This window comes from Castor canadensis, chromosome 1 (genome assembly GCF_047511655.1).
Source record: "Castor canadensis chromosome 1, mCasCan1.hap1v2, whole genome shotgun sequence".
NCBI classification, from domain to species: Eukaryota; Metazoa; Chordata; class Mammalia; order Rodentia; family Castoridae; genus Castor; species Castor canadensis.
This window is the reverse complement of record NC_133386.1, coordinates 77612715-77632397: the sequence shown is the minus strand read 5'-3', so window position 1 is coordinate 77632397 and position 19683 is coordinate 77612715. Positions and strand designations below refer to the sequence as shown.

The 19683-nt window shown below is 37.9% G+C and overlaps 1 protein-coding gene and 1 pseudogene across 5 annotated transcripts in view; both read left to right on the top strand.

Moving 5' to 3' along the window:
* The window catches only part of Cyb5r4 (cytochrome b5 reductase 4), a 106215-nt gene that overhangs the window by 46402 nt on the left and 40130 nt on the right, over positions 1-19683 (top strand). For all 5 annotated transcript variants that reach the window (XM_074078711.1, XM_074078695.1, XM_074078703.1 and 2 more), the window contains 4 exons: positions 572-629; positions 2160-2253; positions 4785-4817; positions 5367-5489. In XM_074078711.1, coding sequence (XP_073934812.1) covers positions 572-629; positions 2160-2253; positions 4785-4817; positions 5367-5489 — 308 coding nt within the window. The remainder of the gene's footprint in view (positions 1-571; positions 630-2159; positions 2254-4784; positions 4818-5366; positions 5490-19683) is intronic.
* Positions 5369-18811, top strand: LOC109682009 (heterogeneous nuclear ribonucleoprotein D0 pseudogene; annotated as a pseudogene).

Here is a 19683-nt window from a genome sequence, read left to right as displayed (position 1 = left end):
AGTTTTATCCATTTTTAACATCAACACTTAAAAGTTATTTTAAAATATTTTTCTAATTATTAAAAGTATACATTTGTGGTAGAAAAGTTGGAAAGTATAAACAAATGCAAAAACAAAATCATTTCTAATCCACCAACCTTAGCATTTTGATTTATCCCTTCCAGTTTGGTTCCTATAATACCTATTTCCATATGATTCTATTTTATAATATTGTATTAACGTGTATTCTGAGTAATTTCCTATATCACTAAATATTCTATGAAAACATTTTTTGTTTGTGACTGTACCATAGTTCATTTAACTATTCAAAGTTTTGTTTGTCTAGTTTTAAAATTAATTTTTAGTGGAAACTCTTTCAAAATGTGTGGGACACTAATTGTCTTAAACAGTTGACACTAAATTAAGCAATACAGATAGGTTTTTGTTAATGACACTTCAAAATACTCAAGGTTATATGTGTATTAGAGAAATACATTTCTCCTTGTAAATTCCAGACACTTCATGATTTAATATATATTAATGTATGTTATTGTCAATAATAATTATTCATTTTTTTCTTAATGTTTTACAGTTATGACTGGTTCCAAACAGACTCTTTAGTCACGATTGTCATATATACCAAACAAAAGGTAAGCATGTCTTTAAAACTCAGAAGAAAAAAAGTAAATATTCAGTAAATGTTAGTCATGCACCAGGTTATTTTCTAAGCACTTATCTTATTTTCTCCTCACACAAAGACTATGATGTATACAATATTATCCCTGGTTTATAGACAAAGAAATTGAGAAAGATTAATTTATGCATAGTCACACAGTATGTGGCAGTCTAGTATTTGGAGCCTAGGCAGTCTAGTTCCTGCCTGGCAAATAATGCTCTTACTAACCATGATGTAGCCTCTTAAAAAACTAGACTAGAAACTGTTTGATGTAATTTTCTATGATTTTTTTAAAGGATAAATGACAAAAGTGTGTTAACTTCATTGTAAGAATAAGTTTCCTGAACATAAATTGGGATTAGAGAGATTGTACCTCTGTGCCTTAATATGTTTAAACCATTAATGGTGTTTAGATGCCCTTTGAAGCTAATGTTAGAGAGCAAATTCATTTACTAAGTCTTTATGTAACACCTCTTTTATATGAGGAGCTCTGTCTTAGTTGTCATGGACTTAATCTAAAAATGGGCCAGATCCATAGAGAACTGGCCTTTGTGGGGCTTTCCTTCCAAGTGGACAATTGGATAAATAAGCAGACAACTCATCTCCAAGAACATTATCCAGCAGCTATTGAGGTTCCGCGTTAGAAGATCCAGATAGACTTAACAACGAGTTCTGATAGCTAGGGATTTTAGAGCATTCATACTACTTCTGTGGTAGCAGAATGTTTGAGCCATGGTTCCTCTGACTTTCACAGCATGATTTGATGTTCTGCAGGGGTGAGCAGCTTCTGCATGCTGCAGCCAGCAGGGCCAGAGACTGTTTGTCCACTTCCCACTCCCTCTCACTTTGTCTTCTCGTCATAGAGTCCAAGCTCAAGACAACAGGGCTGAGGGAATGTGTGGGTCCACTCCTACTAGTAATATCAGTTGAGCATAGATAGTGGATGGCTATGGGAAGGGGAAAGGTTTCTACATGAATAATGTATTCAGTATTGTGGTATAAATGATAGATACCAAAATTCCTTCCATCAAGGCTATGTAGACATTGAAGATGTTTAAGAATTTGCTAGTGAATTAATTTTTTTTGATAAGGTGAGCTCAAGAGAGGTTCAGCCCTTTGCCTACCATCACACAGTAGTTCAAAATGAATGCAAATATCTTGATTTCTAGTCTGCTTCTAATTTTGCCATTTTTCATAGAGAACAAATATTGAGCAACTACTATTTGCCAAGCAGTGCTCTAAAGATGGTCTATAAAACCTATGCCTTAGAATGTACTGAGTACGGTAGATATTAAACAGAGACAAACATGTAACTAAAATTGTGATATTTGTTTTGAAGGAAAAAAACTGGGTTGTATGAGAAAGAAAATAAACATAAGTATATTTATTTGGCCTGGAATCTATAAAGTAGTGAGAACTTCCAAAGACCACTTTATATATAGTTGCAGAGTTTGGAGGGGAAATTTTACTTTTTAATCTTTCTACTTTTGCTTTTCTGTTTTAGGCTATCAGTTTAGACTCAGTAATAGTTGATCATCAGGATGGATCCTTTAGAGCAGAAACAATTGTGAAGGATTGTTCATATCTTATACATCTTGGTGAGTACCTTTTTTTTTTTTAACTGATGGGAATAGCTCATTTCCTTTATGGCAAAAACTTAGTCTATGGTGTAGGTGACCATAATATTTTCTCTACCATTGTCATTTTTGATCAATCTTTTTTGGGTTTTCCTTTATACTAATAGAAGTACTAGCAAATGGCAGTTTGAGCTCACCTTTCCAGGCTTAAGCAAGTAAACTGATTCTGATGTGATCAGAATTAATATTTGTTGGTCCAGCTCTTGTTCTTGACACTTACAAGTAACTCTTCAACCGTCTGTTGGCCACATGCACCTACTGAGCATTTCTCACTGGGAGAGCAGTTCCACTGGCCAGCTCCTTGCCTGTTATGCCTCTAGAGGTCAGAGGTTGCAACAAAATAGCCTGGACTGCAAGTTTGTATTGTATTCCTCAGCTGCCTGTCTCTTCAGGACAAAACAGCAGCCTTACAATTCATTTCTCAGTTTTGAGAGATTACAGGTCTATCAGAAGAGAAGTCAAGATGAAAATCTGGAATCAGATATCAAATTGTTAATCTGTTTCTCAGCCGTAATGAACTTGACTGTAGGATTTTGTTGTTTTTTTCCTTTTATGACACAATGGTGATAGTTTTTCTAGTTAGATGGTAGAAATGACACCAAAACCCCAAAATAATAAGAAGAAGACTATATAGAAACTGTTTTAAACATGCATTCTTTATAAAAAATTCAGGTATTTTTGTAAAACATAAACTGAAATTCTCTACCTCAGCTGACTTGGGATTCTACCTTTAGTTCTGAATTTGGTCAGAGTCAATAAATTTTGTTTTCTTTATTTCCTCCCATTCATTAAATCAACCAACCTCAACCTTTAAAACTTTTGTTTAGAAATATATCTTACCCTATGGAAAGTTATGTTTTCTTCTTCTTTTTTTTTTTGTTAGCATTGGATCTAATTGCCTCTTAATGACATTAGAAATGTGTACATTAGTCATTAGTACTGTCAAAATTTCTTTTTAAGTAAAATCTCTGTGCCAGCACTATTATATTTAAAAAATACTTTGTATGACTAATTTTGTTCACACTATAGCTGACAGTATATCTGATTGCTACCCAAGCTGTAACTGGAGCTGTCCCAAAAGCAGCTGTGGCAGGAAGTTCCCACAGGGGAGTGCCCCCAAACTGTCCCAACATAAGGCTGGCTGGGACTCCAGAGAAGAGATCATTAATTGCCAGGGAGGTCTAGGGAAACTTAGCACAAAGGAAGGTGTAGCATATCATGCAGGCTGACAGCGAGAAAAAGGGATGTTTTAGGTAGTGCGTTTGCAGTGAGCGGTCAGGTTGTAGAGTTTACATAAGGATTTGAGGAGTTTGGCTCAGGGATGTGGCTACTTTCTTTAACAGTGTTTTGGATGACACACTTTTTTAATGCCTGGAAATATCTGTTAATCTCTCTCTATATATATATAGATATTAATATAATAATATATATATATAATTCTTTTTTTTTTTCATAGCTTCTGCAGAGGAAAACATGTACCTGGCTGTGTCACACAGCAGTCAATGTACTTTGTATTTCTCTGTCAGGACAGAAAAAGTGGGAGAAACGGTGGTGGGACCCTACTTTAGTGCACATGAAAAACCAAACAAAAATTCCAATAGAAAATAGGAGACCTCTCTCACATGCTGGTAGTACACACACCCATAACCCTAGCTAGTTGGGAGGCTAAGATTGGGAGGATCATGTTCAAGGCCAGCTGAGGCAAATAGTTTGAGAAACCCCGTCTCCAAAATAACCAGAGCAAAGTGGACTGGAGAGGGTGCTCAGGCAGTAAAGTACCTACTTTGCAAGTCTGAAGCCCTGAGTTCAAACCTAATCCCAATTTTAAAAAAAGCCGAAAGACAAAGCCAATGTGTGTGTGTAACTCTTGGTTGCCAGTATTGCATTGGAAAGATTGAAATAATGCAAAATTAAAAGTGCCAGATTGTGTTTTCCCTTTCTAGAATGTAAGATCCATAGGGGGCAGAGATTTTTCTCTCCTATGAACCGTTCTGTCCATAATACATGAAAAATGTTGGTTACACAGATTCTCAAGGTTTTTTTTTGTTGTTGTTGTTGTTCAGTAACAATGGATATTTACCTTTAGAGAAAACAATAGGAAAACTAAGCTGTACTCAGGTCTGAGCTGTATTCACATAGCACATGACACACTGGAGCATGTATGTGTGAGATGCTGGCTTCCTTTCTAGCCTACCTGCTTCTTGCTTTATAGAATATCATTTTGAGCTAGTGTGGGTTGTCATCTTATAGGCAGTTTAGTATTTTCTCCTCAGTTAATAGGGAGAGAAATGAAAAAATGGGAAAATATATATTTAAATAATTTGACTTACAACTTTGTATATATTATCTTTTAATTTCAGAATACGTTTTCATAGTCTTGTGTTTGAAATAGTGCATTAAAATGATATTATATGGTGTTCGTAAACTGTATGAATTGATTTCAGATTTTAACTAAATGCATTTCTTTTTTTTTTTTTTTTTTTTTAATCTAGGGCTAAGTCATGAGGTTCAGGAAGATTTTTCTGGTAAGTTACCAAAAAAAAAAAAATTACGTGTATACATGCATGCATACAGGAAGAGAGAGAGACAGAGAGAGAAAAGCCTATCAGTTGTCTTCTTTTTCTTATGCATAGTTTCTTATTACAAACAAATGTATAATGCTTTCTATATAAACAAATACATTAATTTTAAATTATACTACTGATTTTTGTTTTTCCCCTTTTTTCTTTCTCCATGTTCCTTCTATCTCTTTTATTTTTCCTTTTTCCCTCTTTAAAAAAAAAATTCCTGCTAGGAACAGTGGCTCAAATCTGTAATCCTAGCTACATGGTAAGCAGAGATCAGGAGGATCACAGTTTGAGGCCAGTCCAAGCAAACAGTTCATGAGACCTCATCTCAGCCAATGACTGGGTGTGGTAGCAAGCCCGTAATGCCCAGTTGCATAGGGTGGACCATAGTCCAGGCCAGCCTAGGCGTAAAGTGAGATCAGAACATTTTGCCTGAGAAAGATTAGTTTTAAAATGAAATCTTATATTTAGTATCAATGGTACAACTGAAACCTATCTTCTTTTCAGTGCGAGTTGTTGAGAATGTGGGAAAAGTAGAGATTGTCCTTAAAAAGAGAGAGAATACTTCCTGGAAATGTCTTGGTCATCCATTGGAGAAGCATAATTCATTTATTCCAAAGAAAGATGCAGGTATGCTGTGCTGTTATGTTAATCTCATGTTAATGAAATTATTGTGCTAGTGGTAGAATTGTACCAGATTTTGGAAGCATGCTTTGGGCTTAGCTAAAAGGGTCCTTGTATCTCTCTCTGGGATGTTTGAAAGGGACATTGTATCTGTGAAGGTTCTTTTTGTTTTTATTTTTTTCATAGAGGTTAAATTTCAGATTCTTCTTCCTACTGTTTAGGTATGACAAAATCATTAGGTGATATCTTGAATGGAAAAGCCCACTTGTGCTTAGACTGTTACCCAGCATTCATTCTCTCAGGACCTTTTTTCAATAAAAGTTACGAAAACAAGTTTATGCCTTGTATGTACATCAATTTTTTTCTATTAAAGACATGTTTAATATTCTGCTCAAACAAACCTATTTTTCCATTTACTTGTAAAGGGTGGTACCATTCATTTCCATTCTTTTTTAAAAAAAACTTTCTGTCTTAGTTTAACATATGTGTAAAGAAGAATGTGTATTATAGTATAAATGCTCTATTTGATGAAATTTCACAGGTTTGAACATCTTGCATATTTTCTTTTAGAAATTGGTAGCATTTGCTGCTTGTACCAAGTGTTTGTGATTTCTCAATGATTTGCCATAATGTGTATCTGTTTCTGTTCTTCCTGCTGAGTGCCAACCTTTGTGCTCATCTTTTAACTTATGACCTTTAGTTCTTAAAAAAAAAATTGATTTTTCTTCCCTCCATGTTGTTTTTTTCCTTTCTAGAGTCTTATATTGAGCCTTCTTAAATCTTAAAAAAAAGTCATTAATTTTTCATCCCTCCATGTTGTTTCTTTCTTTCTAGACATAGTCTTATGTCAAGCCTCCTTAAGCCGTCTCTTTATCCTATCCTTTCTGTCATTTTCAATTTTGTTCTTTTGTTTTCTTTTTGGATGATTTCTTCAGTTGTTTCTTTCAGTACTTTGATTGAGTTGCTTGTTTCTACTCTGTTTGTTTGACATGGGGTCTTGATAGACATGCTTTGAGGCAGATAATCCCGGTAGACTTTGAACTTGCCAAACCCCTGCATCTACTTCCCACAGGGTTACAGGCAACAACCATACTTAGCTTCCACTCGTGTTTTTAATTTCTTAAGACTCTTTTTGTTTCTTTGTTTTAGCATCTTATTTTTACTAACTTCTCTTACCTTTTTAAGAGTTACTGATAGTGTTTTAGAGTTTTCTTTTCCCCATGCAATCTTTGTGTCCCCCGGTTTTGTTTGTTGTCATGTGTTTGTTTTGATGCCTTTCTTATCTACTCTTCCCCACCTTTTCTTCCTCCACCACCTCCTCGTTTCTTTTTTGTGATTAGATTGCTATATTAGTTTGCTAATGCACCATAAAATTCTACTACTTACTGAGAGACTTAAAAACAAATTTATTTTCTCACAGTTCTGGAGGCTAAAAGTCCAACATCAAGGTGCTTGATTTGATCTCTTCTGAGGCCTCTTTCCTTGGCTTGTGTGCATGGCTGTCTTCATCTTACATCTTCACATGGTGTTCTCACTTGCCTTTTAAAAGACCCTGTCTCCTTGTTAATTGGGATGTGTGGGAGGTAATAGTTCATTGTATAACATCTATCCAGTTCCGAGACTGCTTTACTTCTTTTTGTTTCTTTTTCTTTATTCCTTTTTTTCAGTACTGGGGTTTGAACAAAAGGCCTTGCACTTGTGCTACCACTTGAGCCACCACTTGAGCCATACCTCCAGCCCTTTTTGCTTTGGTTACTTTTTAGATAGTGTCTTGAGTTTATGCCCAGTCCTACCTGGACAGTGATCCTCCCATTTATGCTTTCCTTGTAGCTGAGATGACAGCCACTTTTATTGATTGAAATGGATCTTGAGAATTTTTTTGCCTGAACTGGCGTTGAACTAGTCCTCCCACTCTCTGTCTCCTGAGTAGCTATTATAAGAGTCATGAGGCACCATACCTGGCCTGTGTTTTACCTCCCTAGCGAGTGGACTTATAATAATTTGCCAAGATAAGCAGGTCAGTCACATAGCTGTGCTAACCAGGAGAGGATTTCAGGGGTGAGGGGCTGGTGGAGAGCAAGCATCCAAGCTTCTTAAGTGAACTTTCATCCAGAGCGTGGTTGTAGCTTCATATTGACACTGATTCCAAAGGTACTTGGTCCTGCCAACTTCTTAGTCTTAAAGGGAGTTTGTGTTAAAATGGATTAGTTCTTGGCTTCTGCAAGTCTAGCATAGGATTCAGCTTTCTTGGGTCTGCTGAGTCAGTTATTAGTCATCTCTTTGCCTTTTGTTTCCCAGAATTTGTTACCTTCATCTTTTATTTCCATTCTCTCTGTCTTTGTTGGCTTGTGCATTAGAAAGCAACCAGGCACACATGCATGACCTATTTGCTATTACTTTAGAGTGTTCAAATAGAAACTTCATGTACTCATTTTACCATCTTTAAATATTTAAAATTAGTATAAATATTTAAAATTATTGTATGAGCTGGGGAAATCAAATTGTTTTTCCTACTATTACCACTCACCACAGAACAAAAATGTGGAGAGATTTCTCTCTACCAATAGCTAGTTCTTCATTAACACCACTGGGTGCCCTCTGATCTAACTCTGTTCTGATGCTCAGTTCCACAACACCGCCCCAACTTCAGATGCCAGTCGCAAGCCCCAGATTCTAGCCTATACTTCTGACCAACTGATTATAAATCAGTGTTCTCATTATCTCCATTTTGGGTTGAAAAACTTGCTAGGATTCCTCACAAAACTTTAAGAAACATTTATGTTTATCCCTTATTCTAAAGGTTATTACAAAGGATGCAGAGTGAATAGCCAGGTGGAAGAGATGCACATGACAAGGTTTATGAGAAGGGCATGGAGTTTCTGTGCCTTTTATGGGTGCACCACTTTCCAGGCACCTCCACCTGCTCAGTAGTGTGAAAGCTTTCCATCCTGTGCCCTGCACATTCTCACAGGCTTCATCACACCTGCATGATTGATTACATCATGGCTACTGCTGATCAACTCAGCCTTTAGCCCTTTTGGCCTCTCTGGAGGTCAGGGGATGGGGCTAAAAGTTCCAGCTCTTTAATTGCATGGCTGATTCCCTGGAAACCAGTCTCCCATCCAGAAGCCATCCAGGAGCCTACAAGAGTCACCTTCTGTCACCCAAGACATTAAAGGGGTTTAGGAATTCTGTATCAGACATACCTATCACTTAGGAAGTTATAAAGATTTTAGGAACCCTGTGTCAGCAACTGGGGCCAAAGACCAAATATTAGAACAAAATGTTCTCTTACCTCTTCTCTATCAGGGCTTTAGCAGTTCTGGTTAGGAATTAGAGTCAGAGACCAGTTTATGTTTCTTATTTCACAATTATAAAAATATATCTGTACATAATTTACAGATGCTTGTAGAAGGCAGCCTTAATTTGAGTACATGTTACGTGTTGAAGGCTGGTTTACACATTATGCTATGAAACAATCCTTGTAAGAAATTATCTTTCTAAGGGAGAGCATACACAAACATGAGATTGAAGAATACTTTTTATAAAGAAAGAAGCCAACAAGGATAAGTTATGTAGTACAAACTGAACATATTCTGAGGTAGCCTCAAGTGAACAGACAGATGAATTTGATTTTGAATAACTACCTGGAGGAGGTGATTTCAAGTGTTTTGAAGGCGGGGTCCATGACTATCAAAAAACAAAACAAAACAAAAAAAACCATGAAGAACTTAGAGCTGAGTGCATATTGTTCCATGCATTGTGCAGGTTGTAAAGAAAGAAAAAGGTAAGTAGTGTGTAGGAAAAAAAATAGGTTAATTTTTCCAAAGCAAGAAATCTTAAGCTTGTGGTATAAGTAGGAAGAGAGGACACAGGACATGGTGTGATCCAGCAGATTGGAAGAAAATAGGGAAGGGATGGTGAAAATGAAAAGAGATACTAATAGAATGAAATCTATTGCCCTGAGATTCTCTGACTTACCTAGTGATTGAAAAGTCCTAGCAAACTAGATAAAAGCCAAGTTCAAAAATAAGTGATGCTGAAAACCAAGGTGGACCTCCATTTGAAAACAGAATGACCATTGCTCAAGTATTCTCTGTAATTTCTTGAGGCTTTTATCCCTACTGTAAATTTCTTTTAGTCCTGAACCACCATTTGAAAATAAAAGCTAGCTTGAATTTTTTTTTAATTTTTATTTTTTTATTATTCATATGTGAGCTAGCTTGAATTTAAAAGAAAAAAAATAAGCAAAAAGCTTTAGCTTTTTTGTGTAAAATTGTATTTTGTATTTTTCAGTGAGGTAGGTTTTCTGCTTTGGAAAATGACTCAGATTTTAAGCAGTAATTATTTAATCGAATTAGCAAAGATAATTTCTTTCTTCTTTCTCTTCCTTAAATCATTGCAAAAACTGTAGACTATTTTATTTACTGGCAAAGCTGAATATTTGCTCAAAAATGTATTACAGTTGTTGTTAGTAACCTCAAACATTTGCAGCCCAGGCCACCATGTGGTTCCTGGATTTTCAATATATATTACCAAAATTAATGGCTTTTAAGGATTACCATGCTGGTTTTATCTTACTAGTTTCTTGGCTCAAAGAATTTTAGTTTGAAAATAAAGATGTAAGTTGAAAACATTTAATATAGTGTTTTCTGATGCAAATCAATTTATTTCCATAAATATTCAAATATAGCAAAGAACATCACCCAGGAAGAGAGACTGCTATTTCATTTTTTACCTTGAATCCCAGTGTAATAAGTAATATTGTCAAATGTACGAATGGTGCTAAACTACCACTTATATGTCTCCAATTATTTTTTTCTACTCACATAAATATCATGAGTAGTAGCTTTGTGTGTATGAATGTATGTAAAGGAGAGGATGGAGGGGAAGGCAAGGAACCTGTCAAGGTAAAAAAACAGTATAAATTAGTTTGATAACCCAATTTAATACACCAACCTGACATTTTATTTGCAGTTGCTTATAATATGGAGACTGATCATCAGATAAAGATAGCTTTAAAGATATACCAACAAACAATGTAGGAAATTAGCTTTAGGAGAAAAGATTTTTTTAAATTATGTCATAATCCTTTAGGCTTACACATACGCACACACATACACACAAAATCTGTAACTGTCTTTTTTTTTTTTTTTTTTGTGGTACTGGGGTTTGAACTCAGGGCCTAAACCTTGATCCACTCCCCCAGTCCTTTTTTGTGATGGGTTTTTTTGAGATAAGGCCTCACAAACTATTTGCCCAGGGTTGGCTTCGAACCTCAATCCTCCTGATCTCTGCCTCCTGAGTAGCTAGGATTAGAGGCGTGAGCCACTGGCATCTGGCTGTGTAACTGCCTTTTAAATCCAAGTTGAACTACATGAAATTCCTCATGAATTTAAATTTTTAACTTAGAAAAAGGCAGTTTCACATCATTTGACTTCTACTTTTTTTATTATCAGGGCTTCTTAGCTGCTAACACATGCATATGCACACACACAAGGGAGAGGGTACTTGTGTCATTTAACTCAGATTGTTGTGGGAAATTATGAACTGAGATACAAGTCTTGAGGCAGATGAGCAAGAAACAACGTTTATTGTGCCAGCACAGACCCAGCGGACACATGTCCAAAGGCTGGGCCCCAAGAACAAAGAGTTCTCCCCTTATATGCCCTTGCAAGCAGGTTACAGAAGCAAAAAGCAAAGCTCAACCCACATATGGCTGCATGTGACTTCATTGGCTATTTCATTTCCCTAGTACTATGTGACCTTCATGTTTCAGTTCTTTAAGTTTTATCCTCTGCTTTGCCATCCCCTCCCCTGTCTCATCGTCAGAACACAGCCTGTCTGTTTCTTTTCTGGCCTCCCCTTTCTTGCTGCATTTTTCCCCACTTTGATGCTCGGACCCACCCAGGGTCAAAGAGCATCACTTTGATCTTGGGGTTTGTATTTCCATAGCATGTGTGGCCGTTTTTCTTTCTTAAATGGCCTCCATAATAGTTCTGATAGATTGTAGCATCAGGGAAGCCAGACAGAGCAATATTAAGCATACTCCTAGGATTAGGCCCATTGTCCCTCTCAGAGTTTTGAATCTACCTAAGGCAGAAAACCATCCTCCAAACAGGTCATTGGGATCTCATCCTTTCCAAGTCTGGATGGGGAGATGGGCAGGCTTTCTCATTTTGTCTATGATCTCTTTTATGACCCTTCCTTCATAATCAATCTGTAAGCAGCAGTTGCTTAGGTTAAATTTTCCACAAATTCCTCCCTCAGAGGCCAACAAATAGTCTAAAGCCAAGCGGTAAAACTTCTGTCCTAAACAAGTTAAATCCCCCACTGAGGTGGAGAATTGGCCTTCTGGGCAGGAGATACAATAATTTCCGATGAAGGAGTTTTTAGAAGCCAGATGCCTTTCCTGTGCTTTGGAAAAACAGTCTCATTCAAAGGTTCCAGTGGGTCTAGCTCCTTTGCTTCCCAATGACAATGGTCTCCCATGTTGGTCCCACCACAAACATAGCATGAAGTGACATTCAGTGTCTGGGCTATACACTCAGCCAGTGAGAGGAACAAGTTTTTAAGCTTTGGCAGAGATGGAAAATTCATTCCTCATTTCCTCATAAAAGGAGTAAAAAACTTGGTAGGAGGAACTCTCATGGGTAACAGTTACTAATTTGAGGTGCATCACACTTCCAGGGTCAAGGCCTTTTCCATCTCTCCTTATGCCAATTATATGTCCCCATGGCCATTCTGATGGCTTAAGTATAGTGAAATTTACAGGGTTACAGATGCCATGGGTACAGTGAGGGGCAGCTTTCCCCTTGTGAAGGGAGCTGCGTATCTTGCCCTCTGCCATGTGGCCCATGAAACACAACCCCATAAGGACAATAATAAGAACCCACATCATCACATGGCCAAGCATTGTCTCTCCTGCACATAAACTTACCATTTGATGTATAGGCTCTCTCCCAAGCTAGGCCACAGCCTGTACCTCCATATCCTCCCTTGTCTATGGCTGCACATGCATCAAAGAGCATTGGCACTGGTTTATCAGGGCTAAACACCTGGGCAGCTGATGAGGTTCCAAGGGTTGTGGACTCTCCTGATCTCTAACCATTGCTCCTGAGGGTGGTAAGTGGGGTTGAGGCAAATATACTGATTACCATGGGAGCACATTAAATAGGTAATATAGTTGTGAGTGCATGATCTGATAACAGAGCCTGCACAAGAATAGTAAGTATGGAACAGCAAAGTCCTAGTGATAACATTTCCTGCCCAAGTAGCATGCATACATAGGTCACAGGAGGAGGACTCTGGGACCATGAAGGGAAACCAAATCAGTAATAATAAACAGTAATTATGCATCCTTCCCAAAAGAGATAGAAGAGTGCAAATAAAAACCTTTCACTGTGAGTCCAATCATTGGGGGCGGTTTCTGCCAAACCTATGGTAAAGATTATGGTGAGAATTACAACAACAGGTACAAACAAGGGGTGACAATGCATCACATTGAGATAACTGGTGTAAAAACAGTCCAGTTGTCCTGTTGGAGATTTGACTCCTCAAGCATCTGCTGTGTGTCGACTAGTCAGCTTCTGGGAAGTGACTAGAGCAGGGCTGTCATCCCGGTGTTTTTGGTCCCCTGTTGTTTCTTGGGAAGTGGAGTCCTGCTGAGGGAGGCCACTCAGGTTCCAGAGGATGATCCTGCATGGTGAATCTGGATCAGAGATGCACTCCCATTCAAGAGAAGCTGGCTTGACTCAATTGTGGTGGATCCAAGGAGCAATCTCTGCTACTTTAACTGTGGTGGGAGTAATAGAGAAGATAAAAAAAGAAGGGCCTCTCCAATGGGGTTTTAATGAGTGGACATTTTATATATATATATATATATATATATATATATATATATATATATATATATATATATATGTATATTTAGACAATGTCTTTTTTTTAAACTGAGTAGAATTACCATAGCAACAATATATTATCAGTATATATGTCCAAGAAAATGAGTTGTTTTAAAAAAGTTAAAACCACCATCTTTTAGTATCAAAGAACATGTTCAGAGCCAGTAAAAATAGTTATTTTGTCTCTATTTAGTAGAAGACTGTCTAAAAATAAGTTTGTGTCTGGAAGGGCTTTAATGTTATGTAGCCACACATGCATAAGAACCATTTCCTTAATCCTCTCGGCTTTGGTTATTTTTGAGAGGTCTGGCACAAGTGACCCCATTTGAACTTTGATGGCATTCCCACCTTGTCTCCAAACTTTCTTTGAGTAGTCAAAGATCTTCAGATCTTTCTCCCATCCAAGTACTAACTAGGCCCAACCCTACTTAGCTTCTGATATCAGATGAGATCAGGCGCATTCAGGGTGGTATGGCTGTAGACTGAAGATCTTTCTTGATTGGTCATTATCAGGATTTGCTCTTTCCTGGATTATGTTTGTTTGTTTGGTCTTGGTCCCATGTGGTGGTGGTGGGGAATAACGAACAGATCAGGTGGGAGTCAGTGCCAAATAGACCCTTTTGGCCAAATTTAAGCAACAAAGAGGCTTAGAAGGAGTGGCTCTTAGGCAGCAGGCTTCTAGATAAGGACAATACAAAATAAAAATCTAACAAAAGCAGATGTCTAAAAAGCTAACCTGGTTGACACATAAGTAGTTATTAGAATCATTTTTTTATGGACTTGATTGTAAATGCCCCAGAAGGATCACAACTGTAATGACAAAAATGTAAGAGTCATGGCTAAAATTCTGATGGACAATTTAGCAACTAACAGAACAGTATATCAGTACTAACTTTTTGTTACTGTATTTATCTAAATTTTGTATTTTAGAAGGCTTGATATACTTGAAAAACATAAATATAGGAACCAGCAATTGCATCACAACTATATAGAGGTTACAGTTACATATTAGTTTAGTTGTTCTTAAAGTAAAACCTTAGTTTTTTTTATCAGCTGGGGGAGGAGAACAGGGTCAGTGACCCCAAATAGCCCAGTCATAGACACATATAGGATACCAACTGTATTAGAATCACCCAAGATAAAAGTTGTAATCAACCATGAGGTCATCTAGAAAGTTTTATATAAACTGTTAGAAAATAAGAGGTGTGGAAGAGGCAGAGAGATGGCTCAAGCACCAGTACAGGGTTTATTGTTCAGGCAGGAGCCCTGTGGAGGGGACCCCAGCAAGAGAGCTAGAGCCCATTGCCATACACAGGCTTGGGCTAGATATAGGGGGCTGGTGGAAAAGTACTGGGAAGGTCACTAAGGGATATTGTTGTTGGGCAACCAAGAAAGATGAGTTGTAGTTAGGTCACTGTCTGCCCAACTGTCCTTGCCATCTATCCAGAGAGATAAACGCAAGCCATCTACAAGGGAGAAGGGGTCTGGTCCTAACATGGCTGTCCTTATTGTTAACTCCAACATAAACCAACTCCTAAATGAACATGACTCAGTTACCTTAGTAGTTAAAACACTGACAAAAATTACCAGAGAACATAGGTAAATATTTATGGGGACTAAGTGTGGAGTTAGGAAACATAGTGGCCAAGAATCATGGCTCAGATGTTGATAAGGAATCACATCCCAGATTGTTGACATTAACACATTGTTTATGACATACAGCAGGATCCCACCAACCTGTAGTCAGTGGAGCCCCCCTAAAATAACAGGCCCAATCTGGCCATCCCAGTACAAAAATTCCCTCTGCCTGCCATGTGGAAGGAGTAGGACTAACATCTCCACTCTGTTAAGTTTAATAAAAATTGGAGGTCTTGACTTAGTGTAGTGCTCCTTTTTTAGTTTATTTATTTATTTATTTATTTATTTATTTATCCTACCTGGAGGGTGTACTTTGGTTTTACATAAGTAAATTTGTCTTAACCCTTATGTCAGCGCAGCAGTATTCCCTGTGCTTAGCTGCCTCTTGTTTCTCTGTGTTTTAATAAACTCTTGTTGTCTTGACAAATGTAGGTTAACCTGTTGCACCAAAATTCCTGACAGTTATCTTGACAAAACAAAAACCATTTTAAGACTTTTCTTTGGTAAATGTTATTAAGAACAATACAATATTTTAAAGATAGCCTTGTTGTTATGAGCTTAGAGAATTGTTTTAGTTTAACATCAGTACGTTAAATTTTGACCTTACAAGATACCTTTAATGTAACTCCTAGATTTTAGTTAACTTATCTTTGTGACAACTTAATATGTACCCTCTGGGGGAGCTTGTCATTATTCTTTCTTTATCCAAAAGTAGTATTTTTTTTTTACCTTTTATTTTTTAAAAACCATAGCCTTAATACCATTTATATTTTTGTTACTTGTTGAAAATAACTCATAAAATCTTTTAACTTAGAGTCTTACATTTGCAAGGAAGAAAGCAACCTTGAAATTATTTTTGTATAAAAGCAATTTATAGAAGGCCCATTTGTTAATAGACCCATGTATTATAAGAGAATTAAATTCCAGATTGTATTTATGACAGAATGAAACATGTGAAAGTCAACTTTTTTTAACTACCCAAATTCCAAGATTCCTGCTGCAAGCTGTGACTTCCCCCCTTTTTCTTCTTCTTTTTTTTTTTTTTCTCCCTCCTCTGGTCTGAGCTGGAGTGTTAACCACTGAATGCCTACATCTTAGTGAGACCTGATTGAAGTAAATTTAATAACCTGTTTTCTTAAAAGTAGCAATAGAACAGAGTAATAATTTTTACATTGACTCTATAATAAGAACTGTTCTCAAGATGTTTACATATATACATACACTGTGAGCATACTATCAGATGGATGCATAATCTCACCAGCCATTAAGAAAGGAAACATAAGCATTTCATGACTGTCTCAATAACAGACCAAGCTTACTGCACCAACCTTTTGGAACTGTTTCTTTTTTTACTAGCAACAGTAGAAGTTGCTCTTTTTCTCATACTTTTAGGTAGGTTCTCCCTGTTTATACGCCCTAGAAGTAAAGGTGCCATGCCAGCAAGTTTAGTGTTTCTGGCATATTTTAATAATTCTAAATTGTTTTCTATTTACTTTTTATTTTTAAGACATAAAAACTCAGGAGTATATTAAACCTTTCATCCTTTTCTGTCTCCAAACATTTTATGGCATTTTATTTTTTTTCCTCACTCTCTTCCTCCTACCCCCTCTCCTCATTTCATTTATGAAGACTTCATACCAATTTTGTTTTCATTCCTCCATTTTCTCCTCTCTACATTCACAACCCTTCTGCAACATTCCTTTTCTTTCAAGTTAGGCCAGATCTTATGTATCAGTGCAAGTCCATCTGTCATGTGTTAATTTTTGTAACAGCTCAGTTAGTGCTGAGCCTCAGTCCTCCTTCAGGATGCCCATTTTGGGTGAAGATGTGCAAACTGGGGCACCAAAGCTACCCATCAAGACTGAAAGACAGATTTTTTTCCTCATTCCGCCCAATAAATTGGTACCTGAGTTTAAATAAACAGCATAGTCTGGTTTTTGAAGATCAGTTTTAGCCTCTTGGCTTTTCTCATTCTTCTGGGTGTTAGGGTTTTTTGTTTTGTTTTTTTTTTTTACAATTACTCTGTAAAACTTCATTAATTACAGTTTTATCTAGTGACCCTTCTGGGGGCCATCCTACACCAAAAGCAGGCCAATCTACTTCACAAAGGACCTTTAGCTTGTTAGGAGTTAACTTAACTCTATAATCTAGTACATTAAATCCCTTTTTAAAGTTATTAATAATATACTCCAAGGAAGGGTTTTTACTCTGATTTCCATCCATCTCCTCTCATTACCATATGGCAAGACAGATGCAGAGGGGGAGGGGTTTTGGAAAAGCACTCTCTTCCTCCATCTCCTGCTGCTCCCCTAGTGGGGACTTAGGTGACTCTTTGGTCCAGTAAGTCCATATAAACCCTGGACCAGAGGCCCCATTGGTGCTCACCCTTGACCTTATGAGTACACCATGGAACCGAGGATTGGGACTTCTTGCTTACTTCATATCTGGGCTGTGTATCAGGCTCACACTTTCATACACTCTTATATGGCACAATACTTCCATCCCTGGGGTGGGGGGGACTAGCAGTGGAGGGGGTGGAGGAGGCGCAAAGGGCGTGCTCTACCATCACGTGACCGGGACGTGCTGTTCTTCCATTGGCCATTTTAGGTGGTCCACGGCGGCGCCATTAAAGCGAGGAGGAGCCATTCAAACTCCTCCCCATGACACTCTGAAGCAGCGATGGCCCAGCGAGAAGAATGGAAATTGTTTATAGGAGGCCTTAGCTGGGACACTACAAAGAAAGATCTGAAGGACTACGTTTCCAAATTTGTTGAAGTTGTAGACTGCACTCTGAAGTTAGATCCTATCACAGGGCAATCAAGGGGTTTTGGCTTTGTGCTATTTAAAGAATCAGAGAGTGTAGATAAGGTCATGGATCAGAAAGAACATAAATTGAATGGGAAGGTGATTGATCCTAAAAGGTCCAAAGCCATGAAGACGAAAGAGCCTGTTAAAAAAATTTTTGTTGGTGGCCTTTGTCCAGATACACCTGAAGAGAAAATAAGGGAGTACTTTGGTGGTTTTGGTGAGGTGGAATCCATAGAGCTCCCCATGGACAACAAGACCAATAAGGGGTGTGGATTTTGCTTTATTACCTTTCAGGAAGAAGAACCAGTGAAGAAGATAATGGAAAACAAATACCACAATGTTGGGCTTAGAAAATGTGAAATAAAAGTAGCCATGTCGAAGGAACAGTATCAGCAACAGCAGCAGTGGGGATCTAGAGGAGGATTTGCAGGAAGAGCTCGTGGGAGAGGTGGTGGCCCCAGTCAAAACTGGAACCAGGGATATAGTAACTATTGGAATCAAGGCTATGGCAACTATGGATATAACAGCAAGGTTACGGTGGTTATGGAGTATGTGACTACACTGGTTACAACAACTACTATGGATATGGTGATTATAGCAACCAGCAGAGTGGTTATGAAAAAGTATCCAGGTGAGGTGGTCATCAAAATAGCTACAAACCGTACTAAATTATTCCATTTGCAACTTATCCCCAACAGGTGGTGAATCAGTATTTTCCAATTTGAAGATTCATTTGAAGGTGGCTCCTGCCACCTGCTAATAGCAGTTCAAACTAAATTTTTTGTATCAAGTCCCCGAATGGAAGTATGACGTTGGGTCCCTCTGAAGTTTAATTCTGAGTTTTCATTAAAAGAAATTTGCTTTCATTGTTTTATTTCTTAATTGCTATGCTTCAGAATCAATTTGTGTTTTATGCCCTTCCCCCCACCCCAGTATTGTAGAGCAAGTCTTGTGTTAAAGCCCAGTGTGACAGTGTCATGATGTAGTAGTGTCTTACTGGTTTTTTAATAAATCCTTTTGTATAAAAAAACAAAAACAAAAACTTCCATCCCACTCCCTAAACCTGAGAGACACGGTTTCATCCCCCCAAAAGGTGGTTACTAGGGTGTCTCATTGGGAGGTGATCAATCTCCCCCACCCCCTCCTCCTGATGCAGGCCTGAATTTGAACTTGGGTTATTACCACTACGAAGAGCAGTGCTCCTAAGTTGGTTCCTGCATCTCAGTGGGTTCTGTTGTTCATCTGAGGCCTTTGCCCCAACTCACCAGGAGGACAGATCCCCCCTCCAGATCAAGCTGTCCATTAACACCTGGTGGAATATCCTCCCAGCAGTCTGGGGGATGAACCCCAGTGACAAGGGAGGTGGTAACTCACCATCTCCTGTAAAATCAGCAAGCCCCCAAGTAATGTTGCAAGAAATTATGAGCTGACATACAAGTCTCTGAGGCAGATTAGCAGGAAGCAACGTTTATTGTGCTGGCACAGACCCAGTGGACACATGTCCAAAGGCTGAGCTCTAAGGGGTCCCCCCTTATACACTTTTGCAGTCAGGTTACAGAAGAAAAAGCAAAGCTCAACCCACATATGGCTGCATGTGACTTCATTGGCTAGTTCATTTCCCCAATGCTATGTGACCTTCATGTTTCAGTTCTTTCAGTTTTATCTCTCTGCTTTGCCATCCCCTCCCCCTGTCTCATTGTCAGAACACAGCCTGTCTGTATCTTTTATGGCCTCCCCTTTGTTGCTACAAGATTTTCTGTAGGCTTGTGATCCTACACATACACTGCTTGTCCTCAAAGGTATAGAAAGAACCATTTTTTTAAAAATTATTTTTTCTATAAATTTTTATT